Source organism: Indicator indicator, chromosome 2 (genome assembly GCF_027791375.1).
Source record: "Indicator indicator isolate 239-I01 chromosome 2, UM_Iind_1.1, whole genome shotgun sequence".
Classification (NCBI taxonomy): domain Eukaryota; kingdom Metazoa; phylum Chordata; class Aves; order Piciformes; family Indicatoridae; genus Indicator; species Indicator indicator.
The window spans coordinates 46518660-46536621 of NC_072011.1; the positions used below are offsets into that span (position 1 = coordinate 46518660).

The window sequence follows — 17962 nt, forward strand, 5'->3', positions numbered from 1 at the left end:
TGCAGAAGAAAGGTTTGCTAACTAGCTTTAATGAATGGAAGAGAGGGGGAAACATCTGCTGTGTTTCCAAATTCACTCTTATTTATGCCGAGGATACTTTCTAGAGGAGTGTGGTTGTATTTGCCACCTATAAAAACTTCATGTTTATAGAACTAGATGGCAATAGAGAGGGCTTTAAAGCCTTTGCCACATTTACATAGTTCTGTGTTACAGTGGAGAGCTGGAATTCCCCTCCCACACTGACAATAACCAGGCTAACTCAGTCCGGAAGCAAATGAAGCTGTATTTACAGGCAAAACTACAATGATGAAATGCAATGAATATGTACAAATATACACTATTCACAACATTTACAAATGTGTACAATCAACAGAAAAAACACAACGAAGCCCCTTGGGCCCCCCAAAAGGGAGGGGCTGTGCTTCTTCCGCATGCTTCTTTTTTTTTTTTTTCTCCCCCCCTTCCCAGAGATGGCAAGCAAAGGTAAAGAAAAGCCAAGAAGCCGAGAGGTTTGTTAGACTTAGCTTGTCAAGGTCAGTATGCAGGTGTGTGTTACCTTCAGCCAGAGGAGAAAAGAAGCAGGCAAACAAACTGAGAGTTATTGTGAGATTGTACCTTGTTTTGAGTACCGACTCTTAAACATTTCTCTCTCTCCCATGGAAGTGTTTAGACTAATCATTGTTTGCTTTCTTATACCCAATAGTGATTTATTTACATTCTTTCACTTTTCTGCTTGAACTTTGTGAGAAGACATAGTCTTAAAACTATCACAGTCTGGAGAGAGTCTCCTGTTGCAAATGAGTATAATAGAACTATTTGCAAAAACTGTTAGCAAAGTGATGAGGTCATGTGGACAAGCACTCAACTCTGAATGTTGTAAAACTAAATGGTGAGCTTAATTCTATGTTCATGAAGTGCCAACTTGTTCACACATTTCTCAACTATTATATGTGCAGACATACAGGAAAGCTGTTTCAGGAAATTGTAGATCCCCTTAACCAAAAAGCTGTCTGCGTTGGAGCAATTTAGATGCCTTAGTATTTCTGAGTCAGTGCAAGTAAACAAATTCAGAAGTAAAATTCATTCCTTTTTTAGCCTGGATCTTCAACTGGACACATTATCAAATGGCCGAAATTCTATAAAGTTACATTTCTTTAAACTAAAAATCCAAACAAAAGCCTTACAAAACTTACCCAGACATGTATATATCTCACTTTGCAGTTAGGGACCCAGGCATGTGAGAAAACACAGTAAATTAAGAAATCATTGAATGTTACCAGTATTTTTTAAAGAAACAAAATAGGTGGACTGTAATAGAAAATATCAATAGTCTTTAATTCAAAGTGCAAGGTCCTGCATCTGGATCAGGCCAATCCCAGGCATAAATACAGGCTGGGTGCAGAGTGGGAGGAGAGTAGCTTTGAAGAAAGAGACTTGGGTGTATTAATTGATGAGAAGCTCAACATGAGCCACCAGTGTACCCAGAAGGCAAATCATATCCTGGGCTGCATCAAGAGGAGTGTGGCCAGCAGGTCAAGAGAGGTGATTCTGGGCTTGTGAGATCCCACTTCAAATACTGCATCCAGTTCTGGTGTCCCCATCACAGAGCTGTTGGAGTCCAGAGAAGGGCCACAAAGATGATCCAAGGGCTGTAACACCTCTGCTACAAGGATAGGCTGAGGGATCTGGGGTTGTTCAACTTCGAGAAAAGAAAACTCTAGGGGGACCTTATAGCTGCCTTTCGCTACCTGAAAGGATCCTACAGGAAGACTGGAGGACTTTTCATAAGGGTGTCTAGTGGTAGGAGAAGGGGGAATTGTTGTAAGCTGAGGGAGGGTAAGTTTAGACTGGATCTTAGGAAGAAGTTCTTCAGTATGAGGGTGATGGGACGCTGAAATAGGCTGCCTAGGAAGGTCGTGGCTGCCTGCTTCCTGGAGGTGTTCAAGGGCAGGTTGGATGAGGCATTGAGCAGCTGAGTGTAGTTGAGAGGTGTCCGTGCCCATGGCAGAGAGGTTGGAGTAGATGATCTCTAAGGTCTCTTCCAACCTAAGCCGTTCTGGAATTCTTTGATTTACGCTTTAAATATGTCAGCAACAGGTAAAGGAAAAATCATTTGCAGATTGGTTGGGGTTTTTTTGTTAAGGACTGCTGCAAAACTGACAGATTTCATTTTGAGTCTGAATAGCAATTCTCAAATAATTCAAAATGAAATTTGAATTGGATTTTGTTAATTGACATTGATTCTTGAATTTGTCTGGGCATAATTGCCTTACATCAGTAGCTCTGCAGTGAGACTCTCAGAGGAGAGCCTCTCTTTTTTTTTTTTTTTTTTTTTAATATATGGAGGAATAGCAAATAGTGCAACCCTAATGGTAATATGGAATGAAGTTCTTCATTCAGTTGTGGTAAGCATTGACTTCTCAATATAAAGAGTAACAGGGTTTTTTAATTCTTCTCTTTAAAACATAAAATTGATTGCATTCTAATACCTAACAAAAAAAAAAAGCAAGGTAGGCCTTGTCCTTTGTCTTCTAGTAGAACCATGGACAACTTCTCATTCCATTCATAGAACCATAGAATTGTTATGGTTGGAAGTGACCTAACTAGGTCAGGTTGCTCAGAGCCATTCATGTTTGAAGCTATTTGTCTAATTATTGTAGTAATCCAGCAGTGTATAGTACATTCCATTCAACATAGAAGTCTTTTTTTCTTTAGAATTCCCGTATTAATTTTTTGCCTATGTTCTTAAAATGTTTTTTTCTATTTCAGATGGAGACCAAAACAATTTTTAAAACCAGAATTAATGAGGATACTACGGAATTCAGTAGAGGATGCATATAAACGCCTTATATATCCTCTCCTCTGTAGAGAATTCAGGTAAGAATCATAGAATAGAATCATAGTATCAGTCAGACCACAAGGACCAGGTAGTTCTAACCCCCCAGCCATGGGCAGGGACACCTCACACTAGATCAGGCTGGCCAGAGCCTCATCCATGCTGGCCTTAAACACCTCCAGGGATGGGGCCTCAACCGCCTGCCTGGGCAACCCATTCCAGGCTCTCACCACTCTCATGGTGAAGAACTTCTTCCTAATGTCCAGCCTGAATTTGCCCACTTCCAGTTTTGTTGTATTCCCCCTAGTCCTGTCACTACCTGATACCCTAAAAAGTCCCTCCCCAGCTTTCTTGTAGGCCCTCTTCAGATACTGGAAGGCCACAATAAGGTCACCTTGGAGCTTTCTCTTCTCCAGACTGAACAGCCCCAACTCTCACAGTCTCTCCTCATATGAGAGGTGCTTCAGCCTCGTGGCCCTTCTCTGGACACGTTCCAGCATGTCCATATCCCTCTTGTAATAGGAGATCCAGAACTGGAGGTGGTACTCCAGGTGGCCGCCTAGCATTCTTCCCTGCTTTCCTCTTTGTTGGTTTACATTGCTCCTGGACACAAAGGAGGTGATCCTTGAATACTGACCAGCTATCCTGGGCCCCTCTTCCCTCTAGGGCTTTGTCCCATGATACTTTGGCTAGCAGATCCCTGAAGTGATTGAAGTCTGCATTCCTAAGGTCCAGGGCTGTAAGCTTAGAATATGTCCTCTTGGTTTCCCTGAGGATCTTAAATTCAACTGCTTCATGATCACTGTAGCCAAGGCTGTCCATGAGCCTCACATTGGTCACCAGCCCTTCCCTGTTGGTGAGAACAAGGTCCAGCATAGCAGCTTTTCTTGTGGGTTCCTCTACCATTTGGAGGAGGAAGTTGTCATCTATGCAATCCAGGAACATCCTGGATTGCTGGTGCCTTGCTGTGTTGTCCCTCCAGCAGATGTCAGGGTGGTTGAAATCCCCCATGAGCACCAGGGCTTGTGACTTGGAAGCTGCTTCTCTTTGCCTATGGAGGGCCTCATCTTCTTGGTTCTGCTGGTCAGGTGGCCTGTAGCAGACCCTTACAGTAACAACACCCTCCCCTGTCTTGCCTTTAATTTTAACCCACACACTCTCAACCAGCTCTTCATCCTTCCCCAGGTGAAGCTCCACTGATTCCAGCTGGTCACTGACATAGAGGGCAATGCTTCCTCCTCTCCTTCCCTGCCTATCCTTCCTAAAGAGCTTGTACCCATCTATCCCTACATTCCAGTCATGGGTATCATCCCATCAAGTTTCAGTAATAGCCACTATGTCATGGCATCCCAGCAGCACAGTGGCCCTTAATTCATCCTGTTTGTTGCCCAAGCTGTGTGCATTTGCATAGAGGCACTTCAGCTGTGCTGGCCCTGTCCTCCTCTTGTGCCAATTCCCCTTGATTTCCTCGGAGTGTCCTGGTGCATCATCCCTGGCTTGCTTGAGGGCAACAAGTTGAGAGCCCTTACTAGCTGTCCATCCCTCTACCTCTCTGGTGAGCTGCCCTGCTGTTTGTCACCAGCCAGCAGGAGTCTATTAACCCCTTTCCTCTTCAAATCTCTCTCTCATCCTACCCATTTCTTAACAATTCTCTCCTCGACTTTTTATTGGAATATATTTTATCCATTTGGAAATACCAGCAGTCTTTTTAATCCCCTGTGCTTACAGAAGAAATGAACTATGTAGATTTAATTTGAGACCTCTATCCAGTTTAGATTACAGTAGAGAAATGGTCTTTCTGTGAAGATTTTACATGGTTACATTTGTTGCTTGTACATTAATCTAAGTTGAGTTTAGATTTGCAGTGCTGTAATAGTTTTGTCTTTAGCCTTGTGTATTATCATGTAGCTGAATTTTCCCAGCATCTCTTCATGTCACACCTATAGACTATCAATAACATTGTTCTCATTCCTCTTTTACCTGTCTGAAATAAACTGGCAAAGGAATTGTTGTGGTTGGAAGTGTCCCTCCTGCTTGTTACCTGTACTTCATGGTGAATGAATTTTCTATGGTGTTAGTCTCATGCCATCTTGTGAGTATGGTGATGGCTCTATTTCTGGTAATGCTGTTATGATGCAATCAGTGTCACTTTTAAGATCTGTAATATTCTAAATTTAAAGGATATGTAAAACTTAGTGCCAAAGTAACATTAAATAGGGTATTTTTGTGGTGTAGTATAGGAGTCTACCATGTTAATTGAAATTATTTAATATCATTAAAAGTCTGCATTTTTAAAGTGTTACTTTCTAACGGCTAAAATACTGATGTTACGATTCTTCTCTTGAATACACATCCTGTATTCAAGAGAAGATCCTCAAAGCATTAAAAACATGTTTGATTCTGGCAAGGCTTTCTGATAGGTAACATGTTTTGGGGTAGTTCAAATGGAGTTTATCAGAGACCCTGTTGGATTTCAAACGTTGAAATGGCACTTTGATGTGGTGTCCAGTGATAGAACAAGAGGCAACAGGTACAAACCAGAACACAAGAGGTTTCACTTGGACTTAAGGAAAAAATTCTTTACTTTGAGGGTGACAGAGAACTGAACTGGGCTGCCCAGGAAGGTGGTGGAGTTTCCTTCTCTGGAGATTTTTTTCAAAACCTGCCTGGATGTATTCCTGTGCAACCTGATCTAGGTGAACTTGCATTGGAAAGAAGGTTGGACTAGCTGATCTCTGGAGGTCCCTTCCAATCTCTACCATTGTGTGATTCTGTGTGTGATTCTCTTATGTGTATCAAAATGACATTATGTTGGTTATTCAGTACGTAAAAATGGCAATCACATTCTGGCTGTGCAATTATGTTTCTGTTCAAATTTGAGTTGTGTTCCTGGCATAAAACATCAGTGGCTGGGTGTTTTATGTTCTTCCTCTCAGAAAAAGACTGCTGGCTCAAGTTTTGAACAGCAGATATTTCTAGTGGCTTTTGGGTGTCTTCACTGCAGTATGTTGTGTTTGCTCATTACTTTGCAAGTAAGATTGCTTCACTCGTTTTTATTAGCGAGGCTGATTTTTTTGCCTTTGAATTTCACAGATTTTTTTGAAAATGCTGAGTTCACTTATTTATTGTGTGACCCCAGTACACATAGCTACTTCAGAGGAGGCACTGTGTTTATTGTTTGGTCAAAATTATGAACATCTTATGATGGTGAGGCTAACTGATGGGCTCTGTCATATGAATGAGAAAGCTGTCATTCCTAGCCTTCTCTACAATCAATCTCTTAAAAGAAAGAAAAAGTACTTTTTAAGTGGGCTTTTATTTTAATAATAAATAAGCAAGATGACATAAGGGTTCTTTAAGCTCTTTTATTATGTTTTTGCTTTGCGATTCTTACCACAGTACTGTCGTGGCCTGTATATTCTGTGTAACACTGAGGGCTTCTGTGGCAGTAGGTTGCTGAAGGTTTTTTCATTCTCTCAAAATAACCCTCAGCTTCCTTCCCTACTATTTCCTACACGAAGTTCACAAGTCGTAAATGCAAAGAATACAAAGCTTGCTGCCTGTTTTTAGGTGGATCTCTGCTTATGTTTCACTCTATGATAATTTTGCATGATTGATGGTCTCTGGTTTGGAAAAGCTGAAACACCTCCTACAGAGAGGAATGCAGAGCACCTGCCAGTAGAGTTCCTGGTCCATGACCACTTAACCCTTATCCTTCTTTTAGTCTCTTTCCACTCACACCAAAAGCTGATTTTTTTTTTTTTAGGACTCTTGCAAAGGGCTGGTAAAGTATTCAGTACCTCCTTTTAGCATTAATATTTCCAACCCACAACTCACTGTTCTATTTTTTATTTTCTTTTTATTATCATTAAATAGTGGAACAGAAAGTTTCCAGGAGTATATTGAAATTTCTGATGCTTGTAGTAATCAGAAGAATGAAAGTTGCCAGCCAGACAGTTACTTTATTTGTTTAATTTCCTTTCTTCCACTCTGTAAGATACCTTGATTTCTTGTATCTGGTATAATAATGTCTGGTGTTGCTTTTGGCTCTTTGAAATACATTTTATTTTGTTGCAGTACTGCATGGAAATGATTCCATGAGGATTTGATGCAAGTGATGTGGCATGGACATATCTTTTAATGGATAATCCTTTCATAATTTTCCATGCTGTCTCAAAGTGTCCCCTCTGTCTTCAGGGACACAAACATTTCTCCGTATATCTTGTTTCACAACTGAAGCTAGTTTGCAGATATTTTTCCACAGAAAGGATTGCCTCTCAGACTGTATATGGAAGTGGGGAGTTTTAAATCTCAATTTTAAAAATTAATAACCTTGAATATAGAAGCTTGTAAGTCACGATTAGGTTATTTGCTTTTATTACAATCTACCTCTTAGTGATATACAGTCCAAATGCTTCACAGATTTCATGATAGGGCCTTGAAATTCTGACTTGGTTGATACTTTTTATTTAAGTAACAACTGAAGGGTTTTGTTTTGTTGGGTTTTATTACAAAGTAACTATTCCTCTTGTCTTTAGGAAGAAGAGCTGTTATCTGTCTCTGCTTTCTACCTTTGCCATATTAATGAGAATTGTTGCAAATTGGAAAAACATGAAGCCAGGCATCTTGCCATTTGTGTCTTGAAAAAGAGAAAGATAATCACTTGTTTGAGGTAGACTGATATTTGTTCAAGGATCAAATGACTGTCCCAAACTTGAAATTAAGGACCAGTAATTGGGACAGTAGATCGTCATTGATAAAAGCACTGAGTGAATGACAGAGAGAAAGAGAGGTCTCTACTTGAAATTAAAAAATGCAAGATATTATGTAATAGAAAGGGCATTCAGTAACATTTCCTGTTACTATAAAAGTTTAATACCAATTTTAAACATGATTTCCATAAGGTGCACATAACTAACAATATGCACTTAGGGGCAGTTTTAATTCCTGCACAAATCTCCCTTCACAAGTGGCCTGATGTGAATTTACAGTGTGAGAGGACTTGACCTTGTGGGTGATAGGGACTGCGTATCTCTGTGATAGAAAGCTGGACTTTGAGTGGATCCATACAGCTGTGAGGCTTAGGTGTTTGCTTTACTTTCTTTGGTCTATTGCAAGTGTCAACAAATGGTTCTATCCTGGTCTCTTCCTGGAAGATGCTTCTTTTGTGGTTCAGACTGGTTTTGTTTTACAAGAGGGAGAAGGATGCTGTAAGACTGAATGGTGAGGAAATGAAATGGCATCTTAAAAATGGTGGAGATGGGTTTATAAAGTGATGCTTGCAAGGGGAAGTAATTCTGTTTTTGTATAAAATATTGTGAACTCTGATCTATCCTGACATGAAGGATAGGTGCTTTGGCACTGTGGAAGGTAGTTCCATGTAAATGTTAAGTGCTCAGAAGATAAAGACAAAACAATCATTGACTTAGTTGGCCCATATTTGGAATATTATTGGCCATTTTGGTTGAGGGGTAAGGGGGAAATAATAAAATGATTCATTACATCTGGAAAAGGCCCAGTGAAGGAGAACTAGTTATGAAATTATTTCTGTGTGAAGAATTGATTAGGCTATGACATTTCAGCTTAGAAAAGAGAGAAATTACAGGTGAATGGTGTGTAAAGAGTGGAGGTAGGGTTTCTAGGGATGAATTTTTCCTCTCTTCTAAGACATAGAAAGGGCATAAAAATTTAAAGAACTTATTCAGCTTCGGACACAAAAGTGGCAGGCGTTTACATGGGTTTTGATGAACCTGCAAGTGCCAGTTGACTGTGGTTGCAAGACATGTGCATGGGTTCAATGTGAAACTGGATAGTTGAACAAGAGATCTGTTATGGGGTACTGGAGAGAATTCATGTCAAGCTCAGGGAAATACTCTGAGCTGGAAATAGTTGGAGGCTACAATAAGATCATGGAACAGGTATTCTAATGCTGCTGCATCAGATCTCTAGGCCACTGCTTACAGCCACTCTTGGAGACAAGATACTACAATAGAAGGACCACTTACCTGAGCTAGTGCAGCCATTTCCATATTCTTGTTTTCAGTGGTGATGATATATAAAGCATCTGCTCTTTGATGCAGAGGGCACATCTGAGTTACTAAGGAGTCTTGGAATGCAGGTTCACCATCTCACTTCAACTTGTGTCTATGGCATACTCGATATAAAAAAAGCCAAGGATATAAGGGAGCCTTTTGCTGTTTCATGCTTCCTTAGAAAACATTCAGTCAGTAATGTGTGAAGAGAATCTAGACCTATCTCTAGGCTACTTTGCAAATGAGAGACTTACCAGCTCTCTCTGTACCACTGCAGGGTGAGACAGGGCTGAGCTAGTTGTTTGGTTGAATCTTGGGCTAACTTGAGTCAAACCTTTAAATTCTTCCACATCTGAAAATTGCTTAGAACGCCTTCATATCCCATTACACTAAATAGCTTTAAAGAGGAATGTGTTTGAGCTGTTTGTAGGCTGCTTGTGTCGTGCATCGAATGATCTAAACAACTTGAGTGATTCCTCTTGCCCCATTCTTAGAGGGTTTAACTGGAATGCAGGGTTTTTTTCTACTGTAAAAATAAATTCAGATGTGACCATTTTCAGTGATGTGTAAAAGGAAGAAGAGAATAAGGACACTGGCTGTTCTAAGTTATATGAAGTCTATTGGAGTACTGATGTCAGTCTAATTATTTTAATTATTGAAAATCTAATGTAGCTGACAATAGCAGAGTACCTGCTAAAGGGCAGGGGTGTGTGTGTGTGTGTGCAAAACTTAGGTGATGATGATGAATATTTGTGTCCTCATTACTTTTTCAATTCAGCTTTTTTTATACAAGATGATATACCGTGACAAAAATATATGTCCTTATCAGTCATTGTCTTACTGGCCACATCTGACAAATAAGACATCATACATCTTGTACACCTTCACTCAACAAGATTGATTCGTTGCTCATAACACTCTGCAGTAAGTGTTTTTGCTTGAAGTCATCAAAGTCAATCCTTTTGCACTAATTCACTTCTTCCTCTTGAAGAGTATTCTCAGCTTGCATCAGGTTGGAAGGGGCCCTCAAAGGTCATCTTGTACAACTCCCCTGCAGTCAGCAAGGACACCTCCAACTAGATCAGGCTGCCTAGAGCCACATCAAGTCTGATCTTGAATGTCGTCAGGGACAGGGCCTCAACCACATCCTTGAGCAGCCTGTTCCAATATTTTACCACTCTCATTGTAAAGAACTTTCTCCTTATGTCCTAAAGCTACTCTGCTCCAGTTCAAAACCATTGTCCCTTATCCTATCACTACAAGCCTTTCTAAACAGTCTTTCCGCAGCCTTCCTGTAGGTCCTGTTCAGATACTGAAATGTAGCCACAAGTTCTCCTTGGAGCCTTTTCTTCTCCAGGCTTAACAGCCCCAGTTCTTTCAGCCTGTCTTCATAGAAGGCTGGCGCACCTTTCCTGATCATCTTTGTGGCCCTCCTCTGCACCCATTCCATCAGGTCTGTCTCTCTTGTGTTGGGGGTCCCATAGCTGGACACAGTACTTCAGGTGAGGGTTTCACCAGAGCAGAGTAGCGTGGCAGAATCACCTCTCTCAACTGCTGGCCACGCTTATTTTGATGCAGGCAAGTAGGTAAGAAAAAGACAAAACAAAACAAAAAAGGTAGGGATCAGCTTGATCCCATCAGCTTTCTAGTTTGGTTCTGGGAAAGCGGAATACCCTCCTAAAAAGACTCAAGTTTACACACTTCTGTGATGACTGTTAAGTAATATAATTTGTAAATGAAATTGAACATCTCATGAGTCTTAATGGGTTAATAATTAATTGAATAGGCTCTTCTGTATTCTCTCTAGTACATCTCTGCCTAAGTGATGATCCTTTTTTTTGCTGAGTAGTGATTGTTCTCCAGATCTGGGAAATTACAATGAATTCAATCAACGCCTTCTTTAAATCCACTTTTGTCTGCAATTAGGTGTCAGCATTGATGGGAATCTGCTCGTTGCTCAAAATGATGAGCTCATGTTTGAATGCTTGTTATGTGCATGTTCTTATAGGAGTCAGATTTACTTTTAGAAGCAGGATGAAATTATCATATAGCTGATCCTTTTTTGTAAAGTGTCAAAAACTTGATGGGAAGTGTAATATTTAATTAAAGATAATGAAAACATGATTGGGAAAAGCTTTATGACTTTGAAACAGTTCAAAAGTGTGTTTTAAAGCTGATGAAGGGGAAAATATTTAGTTTGGTTGGTTTTAGTTTTGTTTTGTTTTTTCTTTTATCCTTTTAAGATCAAAGTTGACATCTGATGCAGAGAAAGAGTCTGTGATGATGTTTGGGAGAAATCTCCGTCAGTTGCTCCTGACCAGCCCTGTGAGGGGCCGTACTTTGATGGGAGTAGATCCTGGCTACAAACATGGGTGCAAGTTGGCAATTATTTCACCAACCAGTAAGTTTCAATTCTGCAAATATTTTTGAAAGGACTGAAAAAATATATATTCATTTAGAGGAGAAGATAGTTTCAAAGCCTATTTTTGTATCATTTTTTTTTTCCCTTGGGTTTATTAGTGTTTTCTGTGCATCTTGTCATGCAAATTCCTTTCTTGAGGCTTAAGGTTAAGTTTCTGGCAACTGGATTCCAGTGTCTCCTTTGGTGTAAAAAGAAATACAACTTAAAATCCTTCTGCCTTCTTAAATAATACAGGTTCAAATAATTGTGCCTCTCAGTAGTCAACAAAGAGAACACCTGGCATTTTTATTAACGAAGAATTTGCGTTTAAATACTTTCTATGACTTTACTTTTTTCATGTGTAATTATATCTTGGACATCTGGATGCTTTATCAGCCCTTTCTGTTTAGTAATTTATGTGTTAATGTGAGAAGTCAGAAGCATTGTATTTATACAAGTTTTTAGTGTAGTTTTTAGTTGTAGAACAGAGCCTTTCCAGTTCATTTATCTGATCTGGACATGCGTAACTCTTTAAGCCCACGGTAAAATGGTTTGTTTTATTTTGTTGCTACTTTTTGTCTGAGAATACATCTAGCCAGGGTGTAAAGAAAGACATGTTCTTTACAAAATGGCAAAACAAGTAAGGTAAATTTTTATTAGCATGCATTGCCCCAGAAGCTGTCAGTACTGATTGTGGTGGTAAGGCCATGACACATGGCCCAGTACAAAATCCAGACAGGCCTTAAGATGTCTAGACAGTCCTTTCTCTCCCCTCCTTCCTGCCACAGAAACCGGGCAACGCGGGAAAAGGAACAAAGGGGACAGGACCCTTGCCTGTCTGGTAAACAAGATGCCCATCTGGGGTCAGAGCATGTAAGCTCCCCCTGATAAAAGGTCCTTGCTTTTGCCTTTTATGGTCATAGCCTGGCAGAACACTTTCCATTGGGCAGCTACACATTGCTCTAGTGCCCCACTGGACCAATTGACCTCTGGCATTTTGTATATATACAAGTGGCTAGGTAGCCTAGCCTTGCCTTGCTCATGCTTTGTGAAGCCTTGCTCCAAGCCTTGCTCAAATCTGCTGAAGCCTTGCTTCAAGCCCTGCCCTGCCTCGAGTGTCTGGTCCAGAGCCTGGGATGAAGCCACGAGCCATACACGTGCAAGCTGGAGAAGTCAGCGCCTAGACAGCCAGAGTGGCTGAGCCTGCTTCCCCTTGCCACCGGAATCGTGCCGTGCCTCAGTTTGCCCACGCAGGAACCATGCAAGCGTCTGTCACCAAGAGTGTCGTTAACTGCCTGCTGTCTGCTAAAGCCAGACCAGCCTGGGACCACGCGGTAAACCTTTCTTGCTGGCAGTCTGCTGTGCTGCACCTATGAGAGTGCCCCCAAAGCCAATGCAGCAGCAGCAGCATCTCTTATATGGGTGAAAATAGCTGTAACATTCGCCATTCACTGCCCTTTGGGTTTAACAGTTGATATTGAATCTCCTCCCCGTTATAACTGAGCGCTAACTGCTCAGAGAGGACCTTCTCTCTCCAAGTTGTTGCCTCCTAATTTGCATAGAATAGTTCGTATTTGCCCTGAGTGCACAATTCCCTCTGTAAATCTATCTTCCAACCATACAAACAATCCTTTAACGAGTTTTTGGCATGTTTCATTAATAAATGGTTATTATTGTGATTAATACCCATTGCCATATAATTTTATTAATTAGTACTGTGAGGGTAATTAATAAATAAGCCTCCCCTCGACCACAACACTGATTCATACAGTTATTTCCAAATGTAATAGATAAGATCATGGCAAGAGGTATCATTGGAGTTGCAGAGATCCTGAACTGCAGGTCCTGAGACTGAATTCCTAATTTTCATCTTTTGCAGGTTCTCATTATTTGTTACATGCTTATGTCTCCCAGGAACTAGTAAATGTTTCTGTTCATTTTGCTTTGGCAGCCAATGTATTTTTGTCCTCTGCTCACCGTACGTGTCTTCTAACTAGACACAAAAATAAAAAGGAGAAAGATGGCTTGTTAAGAAGCTTTGCTTGTGAATCACCAAATTGACTTCACAGGACATGGCTTCTGGGGTTTGTGTGTTTATTAAATGACTTTACCTTCCATTGTTCCAGGTCAGATACTCCATACTGATGTTGTTTATTTGCATTCTGGTCAAGGATTTCGTGAAGCTGAGAAGATAAAGAAGCTTCTGCTACAGTACAAGTACTCTAAAGAAACTTCCATTTATTACTCTTTCTTACCAAACATAGTGAAAATCTTCATGATAAAAATACTTGCTTTTGAGTGCAATAAGATTTCTGATGATTTAACTGGAATTACTCTATGTAGTTTAGAACTTAATCTGTTCATGCTTTTACATTATGTATATGTTAGAAGCATATGAAACCAAGCCATGGCTATCACTAAAGCTGCATGCTTAACCCCATAAAGCTCTGTCAATCCAGGAATAGAAAATAATGATTAGTTTAGCTTCACTTTTCTTACGTGCCTCCCTCTCCCAGCTCCCAACCCACTAATCAATCTTTACCTGTTCCAAATGTCATAGTTAGTCTTTGGAAGAGTTTTATTAAGTAAAAGAAATCCTGCTCAGAGAGATCTCCAGATCCTGTATCTTGAAAATAGGAGCAGCATGTTTAAAGGGTTATCACAGGATCACAGAATGTCAGGGGGTGGAAGGGACCCAAAGCGATCATTGAGTCCAACCCCCCTGCATGAGCAGGACCATACAATCTTCTAGCTCAGGTCACAGAGGAACGCATCCAGACAGGCCTTGACAGTCTCCAGAGAAGGAGACTCCGCAACCTCTCTGGGGAGCCTGTTCCAGGGCTCTGTGACTGTTACAGTAAGGAAGTTCCCCCTTGTGCTGAGGTGGAACCTCCTGTGCTGCAGCTTACATCCATTGCTCCTTGTCCTATTGTTATTGTTTCAAGCTGTTTTGGGATCCTCTGTGGACAGACATCTGGTCCCCTGTGTCAGCTGTTGAACTTCCACAGCATACAGTCTAGTTTGTCTTTAAGCATTAGATTGGTTTTAAACAAGGTGATATGATGGCTGGTTGGCTTTGGTGGCAGCAGTCAGAGGCAATGACCTTGCAGGCTGTTGCAAATAGATGTTTGCATTAAGGAATTAAGATTCTGATTGCTTGGGCTTGTGTCCTTTTTCATGACTTATAACAGATAATTAGGGAAATATAAGATGAAAGGGTTTGAGGACTGTAAATAGCATTATGTTTCTTTTATGAATATGAAGTATCATTTTTGGGGTTTTATGTCGATATTACTACTGTTCAATTCCATTCCAACTGAGTGAGAATTTTGACCTGTCTCTAGAACTATCACATTTAAAAACTTGTTAAACATGATATGATATTACTAGAAATATGTTCTTACTAAATCTGGGCCTTGTGTTATATGAAATAAGATGGATTGATCATTTTTGTGTATTGAATGCTATATGTGTCTAAAAGAATACCTGAAAGAAATTGTTCTTCTTTTCACCTTATGCAAAGCTGTAGCACTGTTGTGATTGGCAATGGCACAGCCTGCAGAGAAACGGAAGCTTACTTTGCTGACTTAATTATGAAGAAATATTTTGCGCCGCTGGATGTTGTTTACTGGTAAGATTGTTTTGCTTGTTGTGGTACTCATCTGTTCAACATATTTTAACAAGTAGTTTTAAATGTATTTTTTTTTCTCAAGTTCTTCTTTGTATTGCCTTGTCTTTTTTTGAGTCAAACTTGACCCATCCTTCTAGCCAAAAGAAAATTGCTGTAGCTCTTTGGAGCATGAAAGCAGTTCTCCTGAGTCAGTAAGAGTCACCAAAGCATTTTATTTTCTTTTCCTGAGATTCACTCTTTTGCTATTATCATTGTAACAAAGTATGCAAGAATAGCAGCTCAAACAGCCATGGACCTGTGTTTGTCACTGTGGTTATTTCTTGATTAATGAGGTTTAAATGCCAATGATAAAGCTTGTATTGTCTTACTGTCGTATGAAATGGTTGCTAATACTATGGATATTAAATGGACTGGAAATAATATTTTGTTAATACCTAGCAGAAAGTAACGAAGGTGTTTGTTCTCTTTAAACTTCAAATTTCATCTATTAGTTTGCTGAATTCAGACTAAAGTTTCTGGTGTTATTTGGATGGAAACTACTATGTTGCTTTCTTTTTTCCATGTAAACCTTTATTTTTTTTTCCTTTTTTCTTCTCTGTTCAAACTACAATACATATTTCCTGGAGCCTTTTTTCCCTAGATTAGGAAGTTGTCTTACAGAAATGTTCAACAAATCTATTATTTCTACCAACTTATGTTATCATTTAATTGCACTTATTATCTGTTTCTAAGATTTCTAAGTAAATTTAGAAAAGATCTGATACTTACATCTCCTATTTATTTCAAGAGAATAGTAGTAGTTTTTCTGATTTTAATTATTTGCAAAGGAGGAAGGCTCTTTAAGCTTCTGAAAAATTAAGACTTCCTCTTTCCTGATTCCAACGTGAAAACAGTGGATTTTTAATGACAGTAGAGAATGGAAAATGTTTCATGCTGTACGGGCCTTTGAAAATGTTTTATTTCACTGTTGTTCTCTCATTACATTGACACAGGCACTCTGTCTGAAAGAGTAATAGTGATTTTATTTATTGATTATATGTTACAAAATGTGAATGACTAGTTTACACAGAAAAAATATATAATACTGTGACTGGATAGTTTTCTTGCTGTTTTCCTCTTTTGCTCTAACATTTATTCCTGGTTTGTTGCTCAAGATTATCAAATTTTCAAAATAATTACCAGTATTGATGAATTTTAAATTTTTGTTTTGGCCAGTAGAGCTATGAAGTTGTTTGAACTCATAAAAGCTATTGTGAAATAGGAATTAGTATAAATTCTCTAAGGCAGAAGTCAGGTTATCAAGTTGGGTTTTTTTTTGTAGTAGTGACAGTTAATTTTTTAATGCTTCGGATTTTCCAAAACTCATGATATTGGTAGAAAAAAATGCATAAATGCAATTGTTTAACCTTCAAGATAAATTCCTGGAAATTAAGAGTAATCAAAAGCATTTTTGCTTTTCACACATACATATATATGTTGTTAGTGATTTTCTTGCATTGTGCTCATGTATAGTGAAGAGCTAGTCCCTACTTCAGAATTTTTATGCAGGACACACAAATCAGAAGAATGTAGATTTTTACTTTTTTTTTTTTGTGGCATGTTTTATGCTGTTGAGCTTTGTAGATTGCTGTTTGTATGTGCATTTATTTATGTGGATTTACAAATAATCTGTTACATTTTGACAGTCTTGATTGATATTTTCTTGAAGATAGGGGTTCCCATGTTGTCCTTTCCTGTTAAATTAGTTGCATGTGCATCTCATTGCATTATCCAGTGCTGGGTTTTCTCAGCCATGCTGCTGAATCCTGCAAGATATCTACTCTGTTTCCTTTCTAGCTCCAGAAAACTTTCTCCTTAAGCTCCTTGGTATTTCTTAGTGACAGAAAATGATAAGTCCTGACACCCTTATTTCTGATACTCCAGTAAAATGTCTGGAATTTACATCAATCTGAGTTAAAAAAAAGTGGTACTTACTAAATGAGGAGCAATTAGTGCAGAGTTATTATATGAGCAACAGGTGACATAGTAGGCATACATTGTGTTTCTGCATGCTGCATCCATGGCTAAAAAAATGGATTTGCAAATCAATTCAATGTTTGAACTGTGGGGAGAAAAAAACCCAAATCCCCGAACCAGACAAAACAAAAAAAATTGGATTAAAATAAACAAGTACTGAAACTGTACAGAATGAGTCAGACGTATCTGACAGAATACCGGTTCTCAAGCATTCAACTTCTTGCAGTGATGCACTGAGGTGCACAAAGGTGGAAATCATTGCCCAGCAAAACAGTTCAGTTCATTGCTGTGTGCAAGTTTCAGATAATTGTGAGTTGTATTTGCACTTGCAGCCTTTTTCCTTAAAGGAAAACTACTTAAAAGAATCCAAATGTAAAGTGGCTTGGCAGATGAGGCTGGATTATTTATAGTGCTTTAAAACCAAAATCCCAATCATTTTCTTAAACTGTCCTTCAGAAAGGTGACTGATTGTGAAGTACTACAGACTTTGACTTCTTGGCAAGTGAAGTTTGTGGTATGATACTGCTTGAATTTTTTGTTGGAGAATAGGATCAGAAATTATTATACAAAACCAAAAATCTGCTCATACTTCTGTGTCCAGTTTATCATACGGAACTTGGATCATCAGTTTCCAGGGAAATGAAACAAATAGAGTGTAATTTTAGAAAGAAGGCAGTTGATGCATGCACAAATAATCTGGACAGGTATGTACTCTTAAGTAAGGTTAATGATAATAGCCAGCTAAATACTTAAGTGATATGTATGTGCAATACATGTTCAAATAGTCTCTTTAGTACTAAAGTCCAGTACAATAATTTCAGAATTGTCAGTCTCCAACTCTAGCAAGCACTGAACTACAGATTTAAACAAGAATACTGTTTAAACTTTTTTTAATTACATGACAAGAATCAAATGAACTGATTCTCATGTTAAAATGTTTCAGTTGTTTCAGTATCAAAAGAGTTACAAAATTTTTTCATTTCACTTCTCTCCAAGAAAACATTGTTTTATTTGTTAGTATATTGTCTCCTTTCTAGTGCTAATAA

General features: G+C 39.1%; 1 protein-coding gene across 1 annotated transcript in view; it reads left to right on the forward strand.

Annotated features, from left to right (window-relative positions):
* Nucleotides 1–17962, forward strand: part of SRBD1 (S1 RNA binding domain 1) — a 128453-nt gene that overhangs the window by 18272 nt on the left and 92219 nt on the right. Inside the window, exons 10-13 of the mRNA XM_054397832.1 lie at nt 2770–2877; nt 11112–11269; nt 13396–13486; nt 14793–14900. Of these exons, the coding sequence (XP_054253807.1) occupies nt 2770–2877; nt 11112–11269; nt 13396–13486; nt 14793–14900 (465 nt within the window). The remainder of the gene's footprint in view (nt 1–2769; nt 2878–11111; nt 11270–13395; nt 13487–14792; nt 14901–17962) is intronic.